This window comes from Glycine soja, chromosome 3 (assembly GCF_004193775.1).
Source record: "Glycine soja cultivar W05 chromosome 3, ASM419377v2, whole genome shotgun sequence".
Lineage (NCBI taxonomy): Eukaryota > Viridiplantae > Streptophyta > Magnoliopsida > Fabales > Fabaceae > Glycine > Glycine soja.
The window spans coordinates 35,764,698-35,790,494 of NC_041004.1; the positions used below are offsets into that span (position 1 = coordinate 35,764,698).

Genomic DNA, 25,797 nt, shown 5'->3' on the forward strand with positions numbered 1-25,797 from the left:
GGAGAAGAAGAAGAAAACCTTGTCTTGGGCGCGCCTCGCGGAGAAGAAGGAAGTTCACGAAGAAGATAAGAAGAACCAGGTTCACGGAAGAGGAAGAGAAGACGAAACTGTTCAAAGAAACAGTGTCTTCCGGGAGGTAATTCGCGTTTTTTATAATTTTATCTTAAAGGGCAAAATGGTAGTTTCAATAATTTGCTGGGTGCACCAGCAATATTGCTGGGTGCACCTAGCATTTCTCCAATACTAGCCCACCAAAAGAAACACATGAAGTGATGATTATTTAGAGTGGACAATTGCTTCCTAGAGTCCCCCAATTGCTTCCGGAATGAGAAGTAATATGAAAAATACAGAAAAAAGAAACACTCTAACATTAGTTAATTCAGTTTATAATTCTAGTCCCGAAGAATGAGAATATATATATAAATCCTTCATGACAGATATTTTTCATATGAATTTCTTTTTTTTGTCTCCCTTGTTTAGTTGTTTCCTAAGACTCCAAGGAAATTCAGTAATTCACATAGTAAGTTGTAGTGTTGTAAGTTGAAAATTATAAAGAGATTTTTTTAATTGATTAAAAATCACAAAATCATGTGTATTAAAAAAATAGTAAAACTTACACAATTTTGTAAATTTGATCAAATTTTAATTAATAATAGAAATTGTGTTAGAAAGAGAAAGAATGTATTAAAAGATGTATTATTAATCAATAAAGTCTAACTCAATTTATTAAACAGAGTATGTAAATTATTATAAATCTCCTTATACTTATTTTTTATTTTCATGAATAAAAAAATGTATTATTATTATTATTATTACTATTATTATTATTATTATTATTATTATTATTATTATTATTATTATTACACCCAAAAAAAAGAAAAAAAATGTGTTTTTAGTATTTCTCAATTATAATCCATACTCATTACAAACAGAAACAAAGTGTCCGATGCAACTTTGCATCAACTTCGGGATAGTGAAAGGCTTTAATTATTTTATTTTTTTTGTTTTGTTTTGTTTCGCTGTTAAGGATAGTGAAAGTTATTGAATCCAATGACAAGGTGCCTTACTTTGGAGAAGCACAAACCAACTTTCATGCTATCCCAAAGATTCTTTTATCCAACCTGATCCTAAAGGTACCATTTTATTTCCAATAACCAATCCAAAAATCGTCCACATACCCTGAATTTTCAAATGGCATATGCCTTAGGAGAAGGAAGCCATTATGGTAATTTTGTTCAGAAGAATGTAGGTCATAGAAAACTTATCTGACTTAGTACACACAATCATTGGCTGATGCTATAGAAATATAGAAATTTGGATATGAGTGATTATATTTGGACAACCAAAAATTTTATACACCCAAACAACAACTCTCTTTTTATCACAATACATCATCGATTAAATCAATCGTTTATTTCTCCTCTCTTTCTTTCTCTCTCAAGATGGAGACAATTCAAGATTGTCCAAAAAACATTTTTCTTTGGATATGGACATATCGACAAAGTTTAGTGAGATTTTACAATGGGATTAGGATGTCTCCATGATTAGCTGAATCAAAGTTGTCCAAATGACGACCAGTGTAATCATAACATCATGTTTAGTGGGAAAATATTGTTTACTTTTGGAGGCTTAGTACTTGTGATGCATTTGGTCTCACAGATGTAGACTCACAAAATCAGTCAGACCCAAAGAATTAAATGACTGATGTAAATAATGTTCTCAATTACTTCTGGACAATGTAGACACCACTTGTGGTATGCTGGAGAGTTTCATAGTGAAGAATATTTTGTTGTAACTAAATAGTTACACTATAAGGCCCCACTTCATGAGTTCATGATTGTGCAATACAAAGTTGTTGTTGTTGTCTAGGAGAAGGCCACATTCTGGTGATTGAGAAAATAGTTCACAAGTTGTTGAAGTTGATATCCATTGTATCACAGCTGATAGATGAATATTTGCCTTGATCCAGTTGAAATAATTTCTCTTATACAAACAAGTCAGTAGATGATGAACTGAAGAAATTCTTACATCGGCTGAAAAAGATTTTGAAGTATCACACACACAATAAAGATTTCCCACCATATAACTGATAGATATCCTGAGTGAGTAACTAAAATAGTTCAGTAGTAAATCATTTCAGGATCATTTAGAGGCATGAGCATAACAAGTAGCACATGGAACATGGAACATGGAGCATAACTATTAGCAGGATATTTGCATCAATAGGTAGACTACACATATCTATATATAGGGGGAGCATATAAATATGTCATTTGAGCCTTAAGTAAATTATTGGACTCGGAGGGGGGAAGGGGGAGGATAATAACAACTAAAGTTGTAATCCTTTGTAATAGCTATAACAAGATTCATAGTCAGCAATAATCCAATAAAACAAATAAGAAAAACAAAATCTTTGATGTAACATAATTATAATCAGTTGGTAATTCATATTGGCATCTATACCTATGGATATTGAAAGGTTAGTTTATGCTCAGCAAGTTACTTATGAGATATAATTAGTTCCTACATTTAATTAAGGTCAAATGCAGGCTGAGTCTCTCTATGCTTGTTGGGAGAGATTCAAAAAAATCTTTAAAAAGTTCCCTACCATGCCATATACCAGTGACTCTTGCAGTTGAATATGTAAATGGACATCAACAACATTCAAATCTTAGTCTCACCTCATGATTGGTGTAATAATTAAAGTTATGTTTGGATAAGTTTCTCTATAAATATTTAGAGGGGAAGAAAATAACAAAGAAAAATAAAATAAACTTCTCTTGAAGACTAAAATTAGTTTATTAATTAATATGGTGTATTCATCGACTTTGTTGATATCTGATTTCCGTCAGAGAATTCGATTTATCACCTTTATCGAAATTCTTTCTTTCTAATCACATTTTTTTCCACCTACAAGGCTCGAACTCGAGACCTTATTTAAGAGGGATTGAATTTAGTATCATCGGTAACTTGTTGGTGTTAAAATCAATTTTAGAAAAAAGGTAAAACATTTTAATTTTTCCAAGTATAATTTCAACTACCAACTAACCAGAAATGGTTATGACATCCAGAAATATAATCCACGAGGACAAATGAAGCTGAGCAATCATTTTAGAGAGCACAACTCATGATGAGGTATCGCCAAGGAGACAGAATCTAAGTGTTAGCTTCAACTTTTGAAAGAATGTCAAAAGTGAAAGCATAATAAGAGAAATGGGTCAAACATGGAAAACCTGCCATCATGCTATGCTATAGAAAGAAATTAAGGTATTTTTCATTGTTTTTGCTTTACCCTCATGAAATCACAACATGGATACCCTCAAATTCAATTCATGTTTATAAATTTGTGATTTTGTGTCTATGAGTGCAGAGTTCAATTTAATTTGCTTCACCATCTGCTATGAGTGCAGTAATGCATGCAAATTGAATACAACAATATTATTGTGAAGGCCATGGTATATGTTTTCCAACAATATTGTCAGAATCTAATTCTCAACTGAAACTTTGAGCTATAAAAAAAAATAGCCTTTTAGTTACAAGCAGCATATTTTCTGCATGTTCTTTTACAAGGTTAGAATTAAAAGCAAACAAAAAAAACTGCGTACTACTTTAATTGCAGAACCTTCTACATTGACCAAATATTCCATCTAATTAGAGCTTTCCCTTTATGCTTTTGCGGCCATTTTAGGACCAGACTAGATGCCATGCATTTTCCATCTCTCTTAAAAGTCTCAATATTCTTGGTTCCTTGCCTGCAATAATGTCAAAAGGCCTAATTTTGCAACAGTTTCCTGCTTAATACCCTTCTCTACTAATCACTCCGGTAAAATCAATAAATTATCCACGAGGACAATCTATGCTTAGTTATAAAAAGTTGTCCGCGCAAGTGATAATTAAGGTCTAGGATCAATACCGATTTAGTATAGAGTTGCAACTAGAAGTACCACTTTACTTCAAAATTGATTATTTTGGGGTAGATAATTAGTTGGATGTCAAATAAAAAATTTTAAATTTGTTAAAAAAAAAAAACATGATTACTTTCTTCATTAAATCACTTGCTATATTTTTATTTGAATTTAATAAAAATACACTAATTTTTACATTCTTATCCAATTGCATATTATCATACATGATAAATTTTAATAAATTTTTTATAATAATTACTTAACAAATCATATATATATATATATATATATATATATATATATATATATATATATATATATCAATTTATGATGGTTGACAATTTAAAATTATTTTACACAGAAAATTAAACTCTTTATTTTTTTTTAAGTATAATTCTTCTAATTCACTTTTGATGGTAATTTAATAGTTAAATAATTTAAATTATATTAATAATAAGATAGGATAAAATATATTTTTGATTTATGAAAAAATTAGTCATACTCCCTCTATTTTAAAACCGATGAATTTGGTCTTCACATTTGTGAATTACAGTGGAATAAGTCCATCACGCTCACTAAGTAGTTTTTTTCCTGATTGACTCACTTTATATATATATATATATATATATATATATAAGAGCACAAGTTGTGCCGAAGACAATTACAAGTGTAAGGAAAGAAAAACACGTGTAATGACTCACACTTCATAGTTAAGGATGGATCAAGTTATTATTGGTAATGGTAAAGTTATTACCTTTAATAACTCTGCGCACATATTAATTTCTATTAATTCAACAATTTAATATTTTGACATTGATTAAAAATTATACACATTAAAATTTTGATAAATTAGAGATTTGTAGTTATATAATCTTAAAGATAATATTTGCTTATACTTTTTTAAAAAGTATATTATATGTTATATTGAATTAATTTATTGATATATAAAAAATTTAAAAATTATTTAATTCATAGACTTTATTTATTTAATCAAATTTTAATATGTACAAAAAATTATTTAAGAAATAATTTTATCAAGAGATTTTTTTTATCAAGAATAATTCTTTATAAGGAGTCGCTCTTAAACGAACTTAATTTTCTTTAAAAATATAGATCTGATCTTATTTTTATTTCAAAATTGTAATCCAACTCAAATCATGGAGACGCGGCTGAAAAAAAACTCGGGTTAAATTCTATGTGCTACCTGTGACTAGACCGTTCCATAACGAGTTTGAATAAGTCATGGACACACTCTGAGATATTATTGTTAGTAAAAGATCTTAATTAGTAATTACAATGGGTTGGGAAAAAAGAATCTAATCCACCTCATAAATTGACACAACTCATGTGAGGTAAACTTGCAATCAAGCAGTGTAAGGGACTTGTGTCTAACTTACAAATCTGTCCAACTCAATTTATATTTTTGTGTTGAATTATTGAGTTGGGTTTGTTTTTGTTTAATTAACACATCCAAATAAATTTAGATGGGGTTATGGGTTCTTGAGTTTTAAAGTCGATTAAATTCAATCCAGGCAGATTATATAATAAAAATAATAACTGATTAATTTTTTATGCCGTATGTGAGAGAATGTGAGTAATTAAAAGTAAAAATGTGAGTTGTAAAACAATTTTAATGATTTTACTGAATACTAAAATTTAAGTTATATAATGATGAAGCAATGAAGTAAAACTTGAGTTGTAAAATTGTTGTGTAAGTTTTATCTAATAGATAAAGATTAATTATAAAAAAAATTCTCAAATCAACCATATATAATCAAATCAATATAAAAAAGATAATAATATCATTTGGTTACAAATGTCAATATTTATCACCTTTAAAATAACAATAATATATTATAAAAGAAAAAGATATTAACAAGGGAGATAGATAAAATCAAATATTTTGTTTTAAAAAAGAAAAATTATAATTATTTCTAGGATGAAGACTATAAAATAAAAATAATATTCATAAAAAAATAGTACATATGTCTAAATAGAAAAAAATATATTATTATTTTTTTAATAAATACTAAAAAAGAGAATAAAATATTTTGTCAAGAAATAAAATAAATAAATAAATAATAAATACTATAATTTCAATAATCAAAATCATTAAATAAAATAATTAATTTAATATTAAAATAGGACATATATATATATATATATATATATATATATATATATATATATTAAAAAATAGAATTAAAAAAATCAGGCCAAGGTCCCCCTCTAGGATATGTACGTCCGGCCCTGGTTGCTAACAAAAAGGTAAATACAATCTAACTCAATTAAATTTAATTATGATGAGTTAAAAAATTAGATTAAATTTAATTTATCTTAAGTCACTTACACCTCTGTTCTTTGGATTTTTATATCACATTTAGAAAATGCTCTCAAAGATATGGATGTTTATCACTCTCGATCAATCCAACGAATTAGATAATACAAATTATATTAATTAAATTGGTTCATTTTTTTTAATTCTGGTTGGAATCAAACCGAATCAATTGAAAACCAATATTGATTGGTTTGGGTATCAAAATTATACTTTTCAAATCCAAACAAAACTAATAATATATCTATTATTTTTTTTATTGTTTTTAAGCTTAACTTACTATTATGTGTGTTTTGAATCTTTTCATAGCGTTTCACAAACTTTAAGTTGGCTAATTTGATTTATTTCCTTTTTCTTATTATAGATTGAGTTTTATGATTTAATCAATTAATGATTATGTGTTTTTTTTTTATAATTTATGCTATTGTTTGTTTAGTTGGTGTAAGTCGATTCACTAACATATGTATTTATATTCTTTTATGACAATATTATTTGTCAAAATTTGGGGAAAAAATCATGTTATTTTTAATTTTTTTTCAAAACAGATTTACTTTTTATATTTTATTTGTTTGATATTCCATGTTCCGACTTCAACCAACCGGTCCAATATTTAATTGGTTTGGTCTGAATTAGACAAAAAAAATATCTAAATCAAACCAAACTAATTAAAATTAATTGGTTTAAATTTTATTTTTCTCCAATTCCAAATTAAACCTACCTATAAATATCCCTACCTAGAGATGTAACATTGTAGTAAACTTAGTAAAGTTATAAATGACTTTTGCTATATCCTATCTACCTTTTTACTAAGTAGACTCCCATTTGTTTAATTTATTTATTTATTTATCATATATGCTACTTATACTCCTAACAGTGATATTATTATTATTATTATTATTATAATAGAATGTACAATATTTTCTTTTTAGCATTCTAAAATGTACTTTCCGAAAAGTTAAGAAAAAAATCTGAAAAAATTCAAGTAGAACATTGGACCATTAAAAACCTCATATAAAGGAAAAAATGTACAACAATGAAGCAATTGATTAAATAAAATATATAATTGATATTTGTCCTTCAACCAAAACAACTCTAAAAGGTGATTTACTACAAAAACTTGGACAAAAATAATATCCAGCCGTAGGTTGTTGCATTTTTTTTTCTTGGGTCAATTCTATTTAAGTCAAGTAGAATAATTATGAGTGATAAGTTAGTTTTGAAATTTAATCTAGAGATAAAAATAAATTATTGCATATTAAGAAAGATAGATGGTTAAAAAGATATAATATATAAATAACACTTAAATATGTTTTTCATACTTATAATATAATTCATTTTAATTTTATTACCTAAAGCTTACTTTTTTATTTATTTTACTACCTGAAATTTTTGTATGTTTGATTTTAATATTTACCGTTAATCAAAATGTATTAAATGATAATGTAACAAATTAATAGTGACATATGATCAATTAAGTGGAAATGTGACAAGTTAACAAAGTACTAATCCATTGCAAAAGTTTATTACTCCCTCCATCCCAAAATAATAGTTGTTTTAGATTATTTTGTGCAAATAAAAAAAAAGCAAGAAATAAATGAATTAGAAAGTAATAATCATACAAAATTAACCAATCAATTTTGTCCTTATACTATAAAAAATATGTGAATTTAATCTCTACTCATTACACATTAACAACCAAAGGACCAAATAAGGACTAGATCCACCTATTTTTTAAAGTATAGGGACTAAAACCAAATTTGACTACAAACATAAGGAACAAAACAATTTTTTTTAAAATTCTTTTGGCAACAACTTCATCATGTCCATATTTTCAAAACTCATCTGGTTCCTAAATTTTAACTTATCCAAGCATTATAGATACAAAATTTGTTGGAAGAGATAAAACTCGCTCCAATGATTTTTACGCCTTGAAAGGAACTAGATTCCAATCATGGTTAAGTATATTTTTTATATAAAAAAGGGAACTAAATTATAATTTCTACCAAAAAATAAATTGTCCATTCACATTTTTTTGTAAAACTCTAATTGCTTTCTCAACTTTAAAAAAAAATGCTCTTTTTAGTGTTTCTCCATAAAATAAAAAAATTTAGATTGATTTTCGGGTTACTAAGATTTTTTTTTTCTTTTGCAAAGAGACTAAAACGAGAGTTCTTCAAAATCAAGAGATTGAAAAAGATAAATGTAAATTTTGGAGACTAAGAATTCCAAATTTAAGATATTAAAGGCTTAAATATGTTTTTCCTACATGAGATATATCTCTTTTTTAGGAAAAAAAATCCAATTTTTTTATTTTATTTTGCTACTTGATGCTTATAGTTTTTGGCTTTTGTACATGTTGAAGGTGTCTATCCGTTAAATTATGATGTGACAGACACAATGTCATGTCATTATCATGTCCGTTAATAATAAACTTTTGTTATTTGTTGTTGATAGTGTTGACTTGGGTGATGCTAACTTCATATATGAGATTATTAGTTGAAGGAACAAATTTGTCTTATGTTTGACAACACCACATAAGGAACAACACCAGATAGTACTCATGTTAGTATTGTATGTACTCATGAATCCATTTTTTTTTATCATGAATGTTATACACTCGAAGACATTTGAGATTTCATTTTCTTATCTTTTTGGGACTTCACGCAGACCAATGCAACTTCACCAACATTTAGTGCCACTTCGAAAAGGTCATCGTGCTCAACCTCGACGACCCTATGGTAGGTTCCCCTGGTTTCACTGACAGCCTCAACCCCCTATTGGCAAGATATCTACGCTCGTCGAGTTCACCACTTTTCCTTATTGGTCCTCTCCCTGATTAATCCTCCTCTAGTTTGAAGAACCTCACATTTCTCGGTGTCAACTGCAACTCCATCTTTATCTCCATCTCCGGCAAATTAACTTCATATTTGAAGTTAGTGTCGGCTTAGCTGACGCTAACAACAATAATAAAAATAAGAAAAAACTGTTATTAACTTACATGACAATGATGTGATAGTGATGATATAGTATTATGTTTGTCACATCATCACTTAACGAATAAACACTAACGATAGGTACCAAAGTAAAAAAACTCCAAAAACATTTTGAGTAGCAAAATCAATTTTTTTTGGATAAGTAGTAATCTAAAAGGGTCCAAAGTCAAAAAAAAAAACATTTGTGCTTGACGAGATGTATTATTTTTAATGAAATTTTGAACATATTTTTTTTTATGAAATATATTTTAATATAAAAGGGTCCCTATTTTTTTATCTCGTCATGAGCCCACAAAATATCAATCATGTATCCATTGTCTGCCATTAATATTATAAAACTATAATTAAATAAAAAAAATATAATTAATATTATATTAAAAATTTAAAATAATAACTATTTTGAAACAATATTTTGTTTTCTTATACAATTATAATGAGAAAAAACGAGTAACAAGAAGCCGAACAAAGAGGTTCGACCGGGACACCTTTATGATAATAAAGGACCACTACTGCGCAAGGAATCTTCCAGTAATGGTATAAGTGTCCATATGTTACAGTGTACTAGAGATAGAATTGGGTGATAAGGATTCTATATACTGTACTGAGGATGAGGCAGATCTTCAACCATGTATCTCTTTTTCTCAAAGATTCTTTGAATGGAGTAATTTTAAGCCAATGATCACGGCTAACCTCCATTGCCTATCTTTGTGGTTCGGATCCAGATCGAATGACCATGATTGATGCAACTTGACAGTGAGACTACATATATAAACCTAAAAATGTTTTAAACCCTCTAGAAAGCGCATAATTTACCTTAATAAATTAACCAATATCTTTATCAATTTTGGACGTACGTCAATAGAATTCATATCTTGATCAGAAGTGTTATGAAATTGGTGTGATACGACCGATTTTCTAATTGGTCTAGGAGAGTCAATGATTTGGTGGGTTTTTAAGTCAACCGGCATATTATTGATTTAAAATATATATATATATATATATATATATATATATATATATATATATATATTTAGTACTTATAATTTCATTTTTTTCTTGTTTTCACTCCATGGTATTTTATATTGTCTAATTTAATCTTTATATTTTATTAAAAATGTGTTTTTAATCTCTCTGAACATATTTTTCACATACGATGTTAATTTTATTTATTAGAAATGATTGTGTGGATTTCTTGTTTTAAAATTAATTACAATGGCACAATTTTTTTAAAGAAGTTATTAAAATGTTTTTCACAAACACACTGAATTTTAATTTTCAATTATTTCATTCCTGTCTTTGTTTTCATCTTCATTATTTAACAATTTGTATTGTAGATCTATAAGTTTTATAGTTCCTCATTTATATCTATACATAAGAGTTGTCATTCAAAATGCACTTGTTCTTCAAAACCAAGACAAAGGAAATGTGCATGTTCTAACATCCTCTATCCCACACATTTAGCTACTAATAATTAAAAAAATAAGAATGCAGAATTAATTAAAAATTTTAACACACATTTAAATAAAAGCATTTTAAAGGATAAAAGGACTCACATTCACTCTTCTAACATCATAATAGAACTTGTCCAAATAAATAATAAAATAATCTCGGCTCAAAACAAGGTAGTCCAAGACTTCATGCAATTAATATAGAAACTTATACCTCAATGTCACATCCTATCAGAGCATTGTGTTCCAGCGTCCTCTAACACGAGGTTCTCCATAGTCATTCACTTAATTATCTGCTCCCACGAACACAAAGTTTAAGGTCATCACAGGATCCAAACACAAATAGCACACAAGGAGTGACTTATCACATTCCTAACTAATAGAGAGAAACATGACAACATAGATATATATATCATATAAATGAGATACAACTTACTTAAACATAGTTCACGTCATTTCACCACTTTGTCGCGTAACATCACATCACAACACAACACGTCTCATTCATTTTTACACCATTCACGTACTTAAGGATCAAAATACAATATCACTAAATCAATCAGTACACAAGCGTTATGCAAAAAATACACTAAGACTCAATCTTATATGCAATGTGATACCATGTCAGTGAAAAACCTCATCGGGCGCCTAGGAGTACATGACAAGACAAACCACACATTAGTAAGTCAGGTCACTCTCACTAGGTAAAATCATAAGGTGACCAGTCAAGGTCGCGTTGTTTTGCGAGAATGTTTCAGCCATGTGAGATCGACAGGCTTAAAGGAGTACTCAAATCGGGTGTATTTATTCCCAAGGCCTACACTCCGAAGAGTCCGTTAAGGCCTTTCCCTCCTGATTCAGGTTCAACCCAGAAAATATTTTAGCACACATACTCTATCTATGAACTGTACAAAACACACGACTTCTCAATTGTTCTCAAAATAATTTTATCTCGTTGCGCTTGTGATTAAACTCGTTGGGTCCCCACAGTGGTTCTCACACAATACTCGTCGCGCATTAACTCATCTCCCTTAAAGTGTCTTACAATCGTGTGATTGTGTAGTTCATAGCTTACAACTTAATGCATACAACATCTCAATGCACATATATATTACAAGTCAATACATACTCAATTTATCACATACACTCGGTCTCAATCACAATGGTATAATCTCAAAGTAGCATGTTTCACACCTCATGAATCATATACACTTTACATATGAATTATGCAATATACACAACTACTCAATTGTTTTCAAAATTATTTTAACTCGTCGCGCCTCAAAGTTATTTAACTCGTTGGGTTCCCACAGTGGATCCCATCACAATACTCGTTGCGCAAAAACTCGTCGCCCTTAAAGGGTCTTACAATTATATGATTGCACAGTTCATAGCTCACAACTCAATACATACAACATCTTAATACACATGTATCTCACCATTCATCAAAGGTTCAATTTGTCACTTACTCACAATTTGAATCACCATTTCATAATCTCAATATAACAATTTATACAAAAATGTTTCTCACAACATGGGGAGTAAAACATCTCAAACAATTTCACACAATCATATTAAAATCAATGAATCAAAATCATAGGTCAAAAATACGAAAACACCAAGAACACTCCATTTTATCAACCAATTCGCATCAGTACATCAATTGGTCCGTCAAACACAACAATATTGTATTTATAATTGTAAAGGAAAATTATAATTCAATAAACGTCCCAAAATAAACCCTAATTTAATCCTCTAAGGATCCCTACACATGTTCATTCTAACTCCCAATTACAATAAACTCATCCCTTACCTCTAAGAGGGCTCACATGTGTATTCTGGTAGTGATAGAGGCATCTTTAGCGATTTCCTGAGATTCCTCAAGCTTTTCCCTTGGTTGCTCTATTAGGATTTTCAAGCGTTAGAGAGGAGTAGAGATTGAAGCCTTCATTTTATTGTCTGCATGCGATGAGTATTTCTCCATCCCAAGACATTAATTTGAAAATCTCAATGGTGAATATGTGCGGAAATGAATTTCAAATTAGATATCCAAATTTTACAAAGATCCAACAGTTAATGAGTTCGGGATCATAGTTTGACTATAACATGTTTGGGTATATGCGGGGAAAAAGAAAGCTACAATGCGAAGGGCATTTCTCTTACTTCATATATTATTTCACAAATTCCAATGGTGAGAATGTTCAAAAATGAGTTCCAAACCTGATGCTCAAATTTCATACGGTCCAACGGTTAACGAGTTTGGGATCGTAGTTTTACTAGAACAAGTTTGGGTATATGTGGGAAAAAAGAAAGCGACAATACGAAGGATATTTCTCTCACCTCAGACATTTTTCCGCAAATTCCAACGGTGAGAATGTTTGAAAATGAGTTCCAAACCTAATGCCCAAATTTCACGACGATCCAACGGTTAACAAGTCCAGGATTGTCATTTTAATGAAATAGGTTTGAGTGTATGCGAAAAGAAATTAAAAAAGGAGAAAGACAAAAAGAAATTTGAGAAGAAGAAAAAGTATAAAGATGTATTGTCAGTTTAAAAACTGGCCTAATGTATCTCTATTTATAGATAGGGTACTCTCAGTCTATTATTTACTTTATTTATTTGTTTTATAAAAAAAACTCTATTTTATTTCCTATCAAATGAATAAAATATTTTTTTCTTTCAAATTATTATTTTAATTAATAAATTTATTTCTCCTTATTTATTTAATTATAAAAATATCATCATTTTTCTAAAACTCTATTTATTTTTAAATAAAAAAACCGTTTTTAATTTATTTTACGAAAAATGAGATACTACATGTGAGAAAAAATTATTGTCGTTGAAAATGAGAATCAACCGTAATCCATTCTCTAAGAACTAACACTGTTTGTAAAAAAAAATATGTGCAGATGGACAAAAAATACATTTTTAATAAAATATATTTTAAATAAAATATAGAGACTAAATTAGACAATATAAAACTTCAGGGTTAAAACAAAAAAAAAAGAAATAAATATAAACACTAAAAACATATTTATCCTCAATTTTTTTAAATAAATAAGTTAAGTAAAAAAAAATTGACGTTACGATTTTTCTTAAAAAATAATATATATTAATTCATGTGAAACAATATCCATGTTGAATTAATAATCAGTTTAGATTTATACTAACATTTTAACTCATGCAAATGCATGGGTAAATATTTTTATAAAATTATTTAATTATTTAAATTAAAATAACTTTATTATATTCTTTCATCGAATCAAAGAAATATAAAAATATTATTTAATTTAACTGAAAATTGAGAATGAAAGAATTATCATAATAAGGATATATAATTAATATAATTTAATAGTATAATCATGTTAATAATAATTTAAATTTGTAGAAAACATAAAATCTCATTTTTGTAAAATGTGTATGAAGATTTCTATGTAACTTAAAAAGAAAAGAAAAATGAATTAATTGAGAGAATTTTTTTAAAAAAATGTTTTTTTTAACAAATATTCAAATTTATTAGGGAAATTTACGGCTAAGGATAATCCACATACCTGAAGTCACCAAAACTAACCCAATCATTTTAGGTTAAGTTTATTGAGTGTTTAGGTTGAACGCGACTTAACCCAAATTATTGCATATATCATATTTGTTTTACAATTAGCTTGAGCTTGATAAACACTTTATTATCTTTGACAATAGTTGATATCATGATTGAGAATTAATACAGATATACCTTAGGGTTAGTAAAGTTTAGCATTTGATAATAAAAATATTAACTTTTAAAAAAATTTAAAATAACTTTAAATGTTCAAATTCGATTGACCCAATTCAAATTAACATATTTGTACTCGGAGTTAGATTGAGTTGAATTTGCCAATAAAATCACATAAATCCAACTCCACTCAACTTGTACAATTTTTATTAGGATGGATAATGAATTACAACAATTCAAATGAAAGCTCTAAAATTTAGTTGGTTAACACCTCTAAAATTTATAATGTGAAAACAACATATTAGATTAAAAGAATATTAAACTTAAACCAAAACTAAGAGTATGTTTATGAATGAGTTAACTCCAACGCAATGGACATTCAAATGAAAGCTTTCCTCATGTTGCTTTTACGTTTTTGTCTTGAAAAGTCCAATTTTTCCATTAAATGCGGATTGAACGTGTTTCTAAACACACTTTAAGCCTTCTTTTTCTGGAGGGGATTTAAAATTTAGTACCATAAATTACAACAATTCATGCACATATTATTCAATCAAGTTTACTTCCTTAATACCAAAACTGAACCTTATGTGCGCCTCTTATATATATGAGAAGTATACATCAATTACATTTTTAGTTATACAAAATATCAAAATATTTCCCAAAATTTACACCAAAAAGTCTTGGACACATAAATGTCTTATCCTTTTCAACGGGTAACCATCCTTATCATTACAGCATCGAAAAGATTTTCTAAAGAATTATGAGCTATATAAAGTTAAAGTACAAATTTCCTATATAAACCATTATTGAAGGAAATTTCTAAATATTGAGCATCAATTTTAGGTTCTTCCGGCGAATATACTACACTGAGGCCCTAAGCCTACTTGCAAGATGTTGGAAACCAAAACAATTCCATAGGGCGGGGGGAGTCTAAACCAAATTGATACCTGTAGACTTAGCATCGCTACACCGACCCCTTAAATATATGGTGCTTTTCTATGCTTTTAGTGTTATTCCAAATTTCCTCACAAAAAAATAAAAATAAAGTGTTATTCCAAATTCCAAAATTCAAACTGACATTTTAGCCTTTCACTATATAATTCTGTCATTTTAATTCTTGTTTGGAATCAACGTATATATACATTTATTTAAATAGTAATAAACCTAAATGAAGTATGCTCAAGATTGTGGTGTAGAACGTTACTAATCACATTCATTGCACGTAGGACACTGAATGGTTTGTGGTGTAGAGTGATTGTGATTTTTCAATTTTCTCGGCACCAAGTCTCTGTAGTCTGTGCTTGAGAATCAACAAATGAAGAAGTGATGATTATAATTTTTTTAAAGAGTATTCCGATACAAGAAATTGAAAAGCAGTAATCACTACTACAGGGAAAAGAATGGTATGGTATCTTGTAATTGCTTAAAAGAAACAGAGAAAATATGTGGAGTATAAGACTGGTAAAAGAAATTGCAAAAGCTGGTTGTAAAAATAAATTAAAGCAACAATTGCTTTGTAAAATTTGGGAGAAGGATTAGCAGTAATTAATTAAATTTAGCAGAATAGTGCCGGTTACTACAGTTCAAAACTTGTATAATTTTCAATTTACTCTCTGACTTTACAAAATAGCATTCACTTTATTTTTTTTAAAATGAAGTAGAGAAAACTAAAATAAATTATTTTACAAAGTTATGAAGAAAAGTAGGGATTTTGTAAAGCTAAGGATTAGAGTGACCAACACTTATACAATATATCATGAACTAAAACTTATGATTATCGTTCTGTATCATGGCATACTCAAATTAGCCTTTCAAGAACAAGGTTCTGGTTTGGTCATCTTGACATGAAGAGTTTATAACAATTTTTAGAAACTAGGCTGATGATGGTATCTGTCACCTTATTTGTCTTTCTCTTACCCAAGATCAACCATATATGAGTTAAAAAGATATGATACATGTTCTTTACTTAACAAGTATAAAAGCCAAACAAATGAAAAAGGCCAGCTAGGCTCAACCCACGTGCTAATCCAGAAGAGGGTAAAACTCCAAAGTGTTCCTGCTTTGATGAGGCTTCACAGAACTTATTAGAAGCAAAAGATAATTATCCCTACACTACAAATTGCTCTTAATTAGTTCTGCTTCATTCCAATGGCCTAAGCCCTAAGGTAACAGCAAAAGACAAAGCAAAATATCATGGGAGATATTTTATATATAATAGTATATGGCAGTGGTGCATTTGTTGGCACTTGATGTGGTGATGTAATCCACGAAACTATTTTTGACATAAGAACAATGGAAGGATAATAAAATATTATTATTTATTACCGTACCAAATATGGCTTCCTCTTTAATTTCATCCTCATATACAGGTTCCTATTAATGTTGTAATGATTTGAATTATTTGACCACTTGCATGTTACATGATTTTCAGACTACTTATAATGAACGTTGCATATAATGATATGCTTATCTGTTTCCTACATGGCCATGACCATGCTCCAAGGTTATTCCTCTTACGTAATCACAAGACACAATGCTTAAGCTAGTTACAACTTATGTAGTTGCTATGAAAAACATATTCACTTGCTTAGGTAACCTTTTTATTTATTTACATGGTATTTTTTTTAGTGCATCTAACTAAAATCAAATTAATGGGTAAGAATCAAAGAAATATATCTTAGTCATAAACCATGAATGAAGTAAAGGGGAAAAGGGGCCCAACAGTAGTCAGTAACCTATTGAATAACCTTTCCTCGGAGTAAAAAAGAAAGAAAAACAAGAACAATAATTGTACGAACACAAGTGGCCAAGCAGGAGTGTTGGAATGTTGTTCAGGACAAAGTACAGATACAAGATTACCACCAAGCAACATGAAAACACAAGAGCTTTTAATTTTCATATGCAATCGAACTGTTTTGAACATGATATATTGTGGTTGTTTGTGTGTGTGGCATGCGTGGAAGTTTTTGCACCGATTAATTATCATGCACAGACTTACATAGTCCTCACATACTCACATGCAAGCCGTTGGATAACACTTGGTCCCACTTTTAACTTTTTTTCTTCTTCTTTAAGTGGTCCATATTATGCACATATCTGACATAGTTTGTTTCGCTTTTGTACCTGCTTTGGATTCAGTGGATTTGAGCCTGGACCCACCAAAGACCCTGCAAGTAAAAGAATAAAATAAAGATAGGCATTAGCTGACCTATCAGATAGAGTGTTGTTCTGCATACGTTCTTATGTTTTGAACCACAATCCATGTTTGTGTCTATTTGCTAAACTAGTAGTATTAATTACAATATCTACCAAAGTATAGTTTACGGATTTTACATATTGGTTATAAAGTCTGGTTTGGAAGAGCTTATATCCAATTCATTTGGACTGATTTTATGTCATAAGTAAGTTTACTAAAGAAAAATTATACTTGGACACTTAATATGTCAATTAATACCTACTAAGAGAGAGATAAAAGTGAGAAAAGTATATGTATTCTGATATAATATGTCCGTAAGTTGTTTTGGGCTTATTTCAATAAGCTTTCCTAGATAACTTATAAAACAGCTTATAACTTGTATAAAAATAGTTTAACCCTATTTCTACTTATTCTGTAAGGCTTTAATTAAGTTGTTTATCCAAGCGGCCCTAAATTTACAAGCTTCAAACTTAAAGAAAAATAAAATGTTCACTCATATGATGTGTATAAAATACAAGTAGGGGAAGGGTAAGAGGAGAACACAAAAAAAATGTTTTAAAAAGCTCTTGGTTAGTCCTATCAAAACATCCACTCGTTTTTGCTGTATTAAGATACTGATTCTCAAACATCGCTGCTGCCCAATTTCTTGGGCCTTCTGAATTCCATGGTTCCTAGGAAGACAAATCATAATAATTCTATTTCATTTTGGCAAGATTTTGATGCCAACTGGCACTACCCCACCTAATACACCTTCCATTTGTGCTTATAAAAGGAGCAGGCAATGCTACCTCCCAACACATCAACTCTTCCTTGAGTCTGATCACTATATACACACTACTCTTCAGCCTTTTCATATTTCATAACACCCCTTTGCTACCAAACCAATTCAGTGATCTTTTTGCTTTGCTCTTTCCTGAGTTTGAAAACCTTAGAACCATTTCAGTACACAACACTTTCTGTTCCTTAATGGCATCCAGTTCAATCTCAGCCTCTGGCTCATGGAGTGTTAAGGACAACAAGGCCTTTGAAAAGGCTTTAGCTGTTTATGACAAGGACACTCCTGACCGTTGGTACAATGTTGCTCATGCTGTTGGTGGCAAAACTCCAGAGGAAGTGAAAAGGCACTACGAACTCCTTGTTCAGGATGTTAAGCATATTGAGTCTGGACGTGTGCCATTCCCAAATTACAAGAAAACTACTTCAGGGTCAACTGATCAGGAGGAAAAAAGGTATCATTCCCTTTATACATTTGTGTTTGTTTGATCCGTATAAGAATAGAAGGCAGATATTAAGAAAAGTTGATAACAACGCACCTTACTTAACCATCTGAGTTACATCTTTAATCTTATACATTAATAGTGTCATATTCCTACATGTTGCTTTTCAAACAATGCTGCTATCTCTGCACAGAATAATCTTTTTCCCACAAGAAAGCAGAAGTTTATGCAATAGTTAAAATTAAGCAAATGCTAACCAACCAGTTTCCTTGGAGTAATAGTTAAGGAAGTAGAATTAAAGAGCAAGTTTTTATTTTTTATTATTAAAATATGTAAAAATACGTTCTCTTATGATTTCAAAATATACTCTCACATTATTTTTAATAAAACATTTCTGCTTTTAACTCTTTCCATACCGGGTGCTCCTAACTGATTAGTAAGACCCTTAAAATTATGCCTAACAACTATGCACCCGACAAATTTATTTGATCTTCAAGACTCTAATATTTGATTTTCTTTCTTTCAGGCTGAGGAATTTGAATTTGAACCTCCAGTGACCCCCCTCAAGAACAACAAATTGATTTTCTAATTTTCATATCAACCAACATCATTAATTTCCAGCATCCCTGGTAGTACTACGTGGTGTTATGTCACACATAATTGCTAGTGCAATAGCATCTTAGGCTATATTAGTCATCATAAGAATCATATGTCCCGTGATTCCATCTGGTACTTTCTTGTCGTTGAAGCTTCCTCTTGAAAGGGTCAACGACCGTTTCAGTTCCTCATCGTCCTAAATAAATTTATAATTTTATAATATGCTTAATTTATTATCATAACGCTTTTTTTTATTTATAGGCAACTTTATTATCATAACGTATATCAGTTACCTTATTCTTGAATAACACAGAGCAATTAGTTCCCTAGAGGAATCTAATCCCAGTGATGAATAATTAGTAACTGCTGGCAAAATATATTTTTTTGGTGAAACTGGCAAAATAATTAATTATCAAGAAAAAGAGACACGTAAACCTTTTTACTAGCATGCCATTTATAAGTCACTGTGCTGATTTTGATTTTTCCATAATAGGAACATTATTATAGAACTGGAATTACTCATACATGTTCTCTATGAAACCATAGCCATTAGAACCCAAAATGATCAAAGAGGCGGGAAAATTTGCTTTAAATTAAGGGCTAAGCTTAAAAATAAAAACTTGATTAGTAACCAAAGTTTCTCATTTCTTTTGGACAACAAAGTTCTGCAGTAACATGAATTCTTTTTTCTTTTTTTAAACAAAAAACATGAATTCTTTTTTTAAGACAGTGGTTTTATAGTAAGTACTGCACACCTTGTAGACGCAATCATTGCCTTCTATAATGCTTAATAGTGGACTAAAAATGACATGGAGAGGAAAGAAATAATAAAGGACCAGACAAGATAAAGAGAAAAAAGTAGGAAAAAAATTCTCTCTACTTATTTATATGGATAAAAATAGTAGAAATAAATACATTATATAAAAAAGTTATATTAATTAAAGAAGTAAATTTAACTTAATAGAAATTATACTTTTCATTATTTTTCTTAATTAACATAAAATTATTATTATTCAAAAACATAAACAAAAAAGATTGATTCTCTCCATTGCATGTCCCATTTAGGAAAAAATATATATTTGGAACCCACAGCATCATTTCCTTCATACTTTTTATCTCAAAAATTGAAATTTGATATTTCTATATATCTAAATGTCATTATAATAATGCCAGAAATATGAAGTAGAAGAAGAAGAAAGAATAATGATGTTTTATGCATATATTATTAATAATAAGAACGTTGTTTTATGCTGATGTTTTCAAAAAATTAAAAAATATAATACATCTTGATTTATTGAGTTACAGAAAAATCCAAAGTTTTTCGTATTAATAATAATAATAATAATAAAAGTTGAATTAAAATTTATGATAGAATGACGAAATTTGAAGAGATGTCATATTCCAATACATTTTAAACTCTTGTGTTTAAATTTTATTGGGTCACTTAAACATAAAAATCTATTATTGCATGGCATCAAATTTATCAATAAAGAATGAAAAGGCCCTTTTAATTTCCCTGTCTTTTTTTTTTTGGTAGATTAGAAGTTGTGTTGAAGTGGTTGTCTCTATCTGAGATTATAAACCTCTTAATATGTTATTTCTTTGTTTTGTTTTTGAGTATATTAATTAATATGCTGTTCTCGGATTAGTATTATAGCCGTACGCTCCAAACGCCGTGACCCTCTATTATGTATTTCACTGCTCAAGTGCTCATAGATGTTATAAAATCATTCACGTGATTATACGTACTGCTGTGTTCATAAAACATTTAACTTTTTTTTATAGAAATAAAATAAAATACATTATTTTCTTCCGTAGATTAAGGCTTACGCATAATTAAGCAGAAACAAATCGCAAAAGTTGTAATTATAGTAATTATATATAGATTAGAGATAGGGTTATCCGGTCGGACAGGTTAAAGCGAAGAAAATCGAACTCTATTAAGATGCCATAGCCCTAGGTCGGTTAGTTCAACAACCTCTGCCTTGACACTATATAATGTTAATGGTCGCTTAAACAGGGAACAATTATTTTCTTTTTTTATTGTTATTGCAATTGCACAAAACTTTGGTAAGGGAGGGAGAGGATAGGTGCAGGGAGATGGGGAACCGGCACGAGTGCTGCTACAACTTTGACAAGCATACACAATTATACAAATAACATAAAATGAAAGTTGAAGTATTATTTTCTTATGTAATATTTGACACTTTATATACTTTTTACTTATTAGACAAAACATAAAGTAAATTTAAATCAACAACGATTAAGAACTCAAATAAAGATGACAACATGAAAATAAAACTAATAAAAGGAGGTTTTGATTCTCAAGGATCTAGATTGCGGAAAAACATTGTGAGAAACATTGATAATAAATTAATGTTGGGGTTTAATTTCATTAAACCATTCTCTCATGCATACACAAACTATTAACCAATGTTTATCATCCTTTTATTATCACCAACTCATAAAAATGCTCAATCCCTAACTCCTTACAAGAAGAGCCCAAGTCCCTTAACTAAACTATCAATTCCTTGCATAGCTTAGCCAAGTTACTTGCTTTAAGAAAAGAAGTCAAAGATGACTAATGGGTCTTACTCTATTTCTAGCAATAATACCCATTAGGTGCTCTTCTCTGGTTCATAGTTCAAATACATTTTCCAATCGCATTTAAACCATAAAATCAAACAAATGGGTGATCAAGCCAAAACAAACATTAAGCAAAAAGGAAAATACTTAACGGTGAATAATAAACATCTATTAATAACTCAATAGAAATACATGAGTTTGAGTTTAGTTACATCAAATCCCAACAAGGGAGAGATTAACCACTCATGGGTGAGAGGAGCAACAAAAATGATAGAGAAGAGATGAAGGTGGAAAATGGAGGAAGGAAAGTCTCACACAACTGCACACCAACCAAAACCTAGGTTTCAAGAGAATGTTTTCTTCTCTTGCAAAAACCCCATTTAATGCTCTGTTTTCTATCCAAAAAGTGTCAGCGTGACATTTCTGGCCTGGTGAGCACAACTTCTTGTTAGACACACGACATCTCAGAAACTGTGATAACTACTAACTCTCTTTGGCTCGACGCACACCTTTATGTGTGGCTAGGCCATAATTAAAAATATTTTCTTTTTGACTTTGAATCATCCTCTTTTAATAGTACGCTTCGAAACCTTTACTTAAAACATAGGAAAACATAAAAATTGACTTTAAAATCTAAACATACTATTATTCTTTATATAGAATTCATCCTTTATATTATTCTTGTGGGGGCATTATGTAAATGAGGCCAAGCGTCATTTTATAATATCGTAAGAATAATTATATGTATAAGATTAATGGTGAGGGGGATGAAAAATAATAAATATGAGAAATTTCTATTTCTCATAAATATATATATATATATATATATATATATATATATATATATATATATAGATAGATAGATAGATAGATAGATAGATAGAGAGAGAGAGAGAGAGAGATAGATAGATGAATGAAGAGACAAATTCTTTTACTCTTTAAAAATAAGGGGACTAATGAAGTTGTGAAAAATTCCAATTCTCATTCTCATTTCATCTGTTAAAAAAATCCTTTGAGATAGAGAACGTGAGAGATTTCTTATATGCCCACTATAACAAAAAGAAAGTCTTTTAAAGATGATTTTTTTTAACACTTTTTATGATGATTTTTAACCATCTTTAAATCTATTCTCGTGAAAAAGTGTATTTTTTTATGACGATTTTTAAATCGTCTTAGAATGTTAATTTTTACATTAGTTTTTTTAAAAATCATCTTACAATGTGTTATTTTTTGTTTTAAAATATTCAAAAATGTGAGAATTTAAAGAAGATTTTTCTAAAAAAACATCTTGGGAAATATACATTCCAAGATAGTTTTTTTAAAATCATCTTAGAATATACATTTTGTAAGACAATTTTTTTGCACATATCTCTTAATATCATGCACAATAGAATTTCATTTTGCCATTGTGCAAGATAGCTGGGTTTTTCTAAATTTTCAATCCTACAAACTCATGCTAGCTACAAGTCAAGCAGCAAGTGAGGAAGAGTCTAGCATTCCCCATTGTTTTAAAGCATAGTTCGACTAATTACAAATAACAAAGAATTTGTGCTTCTTCAATAACAACTATAATATTTATCATGTATAAACTACTAAGCTTAAGAAATCCACAAACAGAAACAAAAACAGAAACTTAAACATGACCACAATCAGAATCATCAATGTAGTTCATGTTCAAAGTTGAGCCACAACTAAAGGCCAATAAAATTCAGCAAAACAAACACCGAATTTGTTAGATTTTAAACAACGAATTGGGTTCGTATATTTCTAAGCACAAACAAACTAGTACAAATCTGGCTAAATTGCATCAAGTTTTCTAAAAGGCTATTAGACAATGCATATAATCATTATTGGCCTAGGCTTATAATTATACAATAAATATGAACCTAGTAGCCAACTTTAAAAAATGACACTCTTCTTAAAGTTGCAGTCTACAATTGAAATCAACATCCATGTATAATGAAGATTATTTTGAACTTCATTAGAAAATGAGGAAATAAAAAATTCACCTCACAAATGAAACTGCTAATGTACATAAATATAGCAGATCTACAAAAATGAAATGAAAGCATGAGTATGTTGCTGCATATACCCTCAAGAATGAACAGGTAATATAGCCTAGTGTCATGAATAAACAATTAATCACCCAAAAGACCTAGAAGGAGAACATATCAGATGGAAATTAAGTCATGTACCTTTCAACAACCCAATTCATGCCATAAGTTACTATCTCATGTAATCTCCCGAAGCTATCATTAGTTCATTACCAAACTATTTAATTTCATTGACATATTTCCAGCTTCCAGATTTCATGTAACAAAGATTTTAAAAGCCTTATAATATAAAAAAGCCAAGATTGTGAATAATAAAAAAAAGGGTACAATTCAATAGTTTTGTAAAACTAAAGTTGTAACAAGTACAACACCATAATACTTCAATTTTGAAACATGAAACCATACATATGACTTAAAACAACACTAACATTCTCTCATTATAATATGTGGAACCTCAATGAGGCATAACATATTCTTACGGTAAGAAATAATTAAAAAGAAATTACTTCTATATGTTGCTAGAAAACCAAAATCATGATTCCTCTAAACCCAAGCTTTCAAACCATTTTATATCCTATTTAATTCAAATCATTAAAACGTATCTTTGTTATCCATTTTATTAAAATGAAAAGCATCTTTCAAATATGAATGCATTAGGCTAAGACAAATCATCCCCATTTTCATTGCATGAGTTGGAAATCATCGTAGCACCCATCTCAAATAAATTAGTTTGTAAAGCACTATTTCTTCCTACTTAGTCTAACCAAAATTAATTAAAATTAATAGATTTGTTTGGGTTTAACTCCATAAAACAAAAATGAAGACTCTAAAAATAGAGTTGGAGTCCTATATTACAAATTGAGACTATGTGATTCGTTAGTTCATTTTAAGAACCAAATATTTCACAAAAATAATCTTCTATGTTCAACCCACTCATACACTACAATTATTCAATTATTCCCTTAAAATTCAGCTATTAACAACCAAGAGCTGGCCATAGTAGCAGAAGTGGATATATACCAATAGGGGAGGATAACCAAAACCATTCAAAAACAAAGAAACATAATATGTAGCTTTATCATGTATTAGGATCACATTCGGGTAACATTGAAAGAACAAAGTTTTTGAGTGACAAACTCCTAAAAGCATCATGTAAAGGCCATAGAATCAACGAGTATCCCATAAATAAATAAATAAATAAAAGTCACCATATTCATGCACAATTACACATTAAAATTAATAAAATTTTGTCCATCCCGACATCCATACAACAAGATAACAAAGAAAAATCCAGTTGAAGTCTTTCATAAACCTAAGTCCTTTAAACCAAATCATATTGCATTAAATCAGGAGATCCAACTTTCAAGCTATTAATCCAGTCAAGATTTTATATTCCTTTTTTTTTAATTCAAATTGAGCTATCTATCTCAATCATTAAATCTACAAAGTTCCGGAAATGAAAAATTCATCATCCCTAAAGAACACAGAATAATACATATAGACACATGCAAGACATTACACAAAACTAATATTCAAACTAAACAATAAAACAGGAATAACACTAATGAGAGTGATTAAAAAAATATACAAATTCAAGGTCATGATAACTCTGATTCTGTGTATAGGGAAGCCCAAATGCATGAAGAATAAAAGGCACTCATTACTTGGCACTTAGTTAACTTTCTGCTAGCAATACTTTTCCTTCGGGCCATGTCAAGTGTCAACTAATTCTTCTTTGCTTATGAGAAACTAC

General features: G+C 29.3%; 1 protein-coding gene across 1 annotated transcript; it reads left to right on the plus strand.

Annotated features, from left to right (window-relative positions):
• Positions 1–18,376: 18,376 nt before the first annotated feature.
• Positions 18,377–19,643, plus strand: LOC114406613 (transcription factor RADIALIS-like). The gene is made up of 2 exons (XM_028369371.1): positions 18,377–18,819; positions 19,334–19,643. The coding sequence occupies exons 1-2, from the start codon at positions 18,557–18,559 to the stop codon at positions 19,362–19,364; spliced, it is 294 nt and encodes a 97-aa protein (XP_028225172.1). The 5' UTR covers positions 18,377–18,556; the 3' UTR covers positions 19,365–19,643.
• Positions 19,644–25,797: the final 6,154 nt, after the last annotated feature.

What these genes read in the sequence shown, in the direction of transcription:
- LOC114406613 (XM_028369371.1), top strand. Translation starts at nt 18,557, where the DNA reads ATGGCATCCAGTTCAATCTCAGCCTCTGGCTCATGGAGTGTTAAGGAC. An exon ending in ACTGATCAGGAGGAAAAAAG is followed by an intron (nt 18,820 to 19,333) that starts GTATCATTCCCT and finishes TCTTTCTTTCAG; the next exon opens with GCTGAGGAATTTGAATTTGA.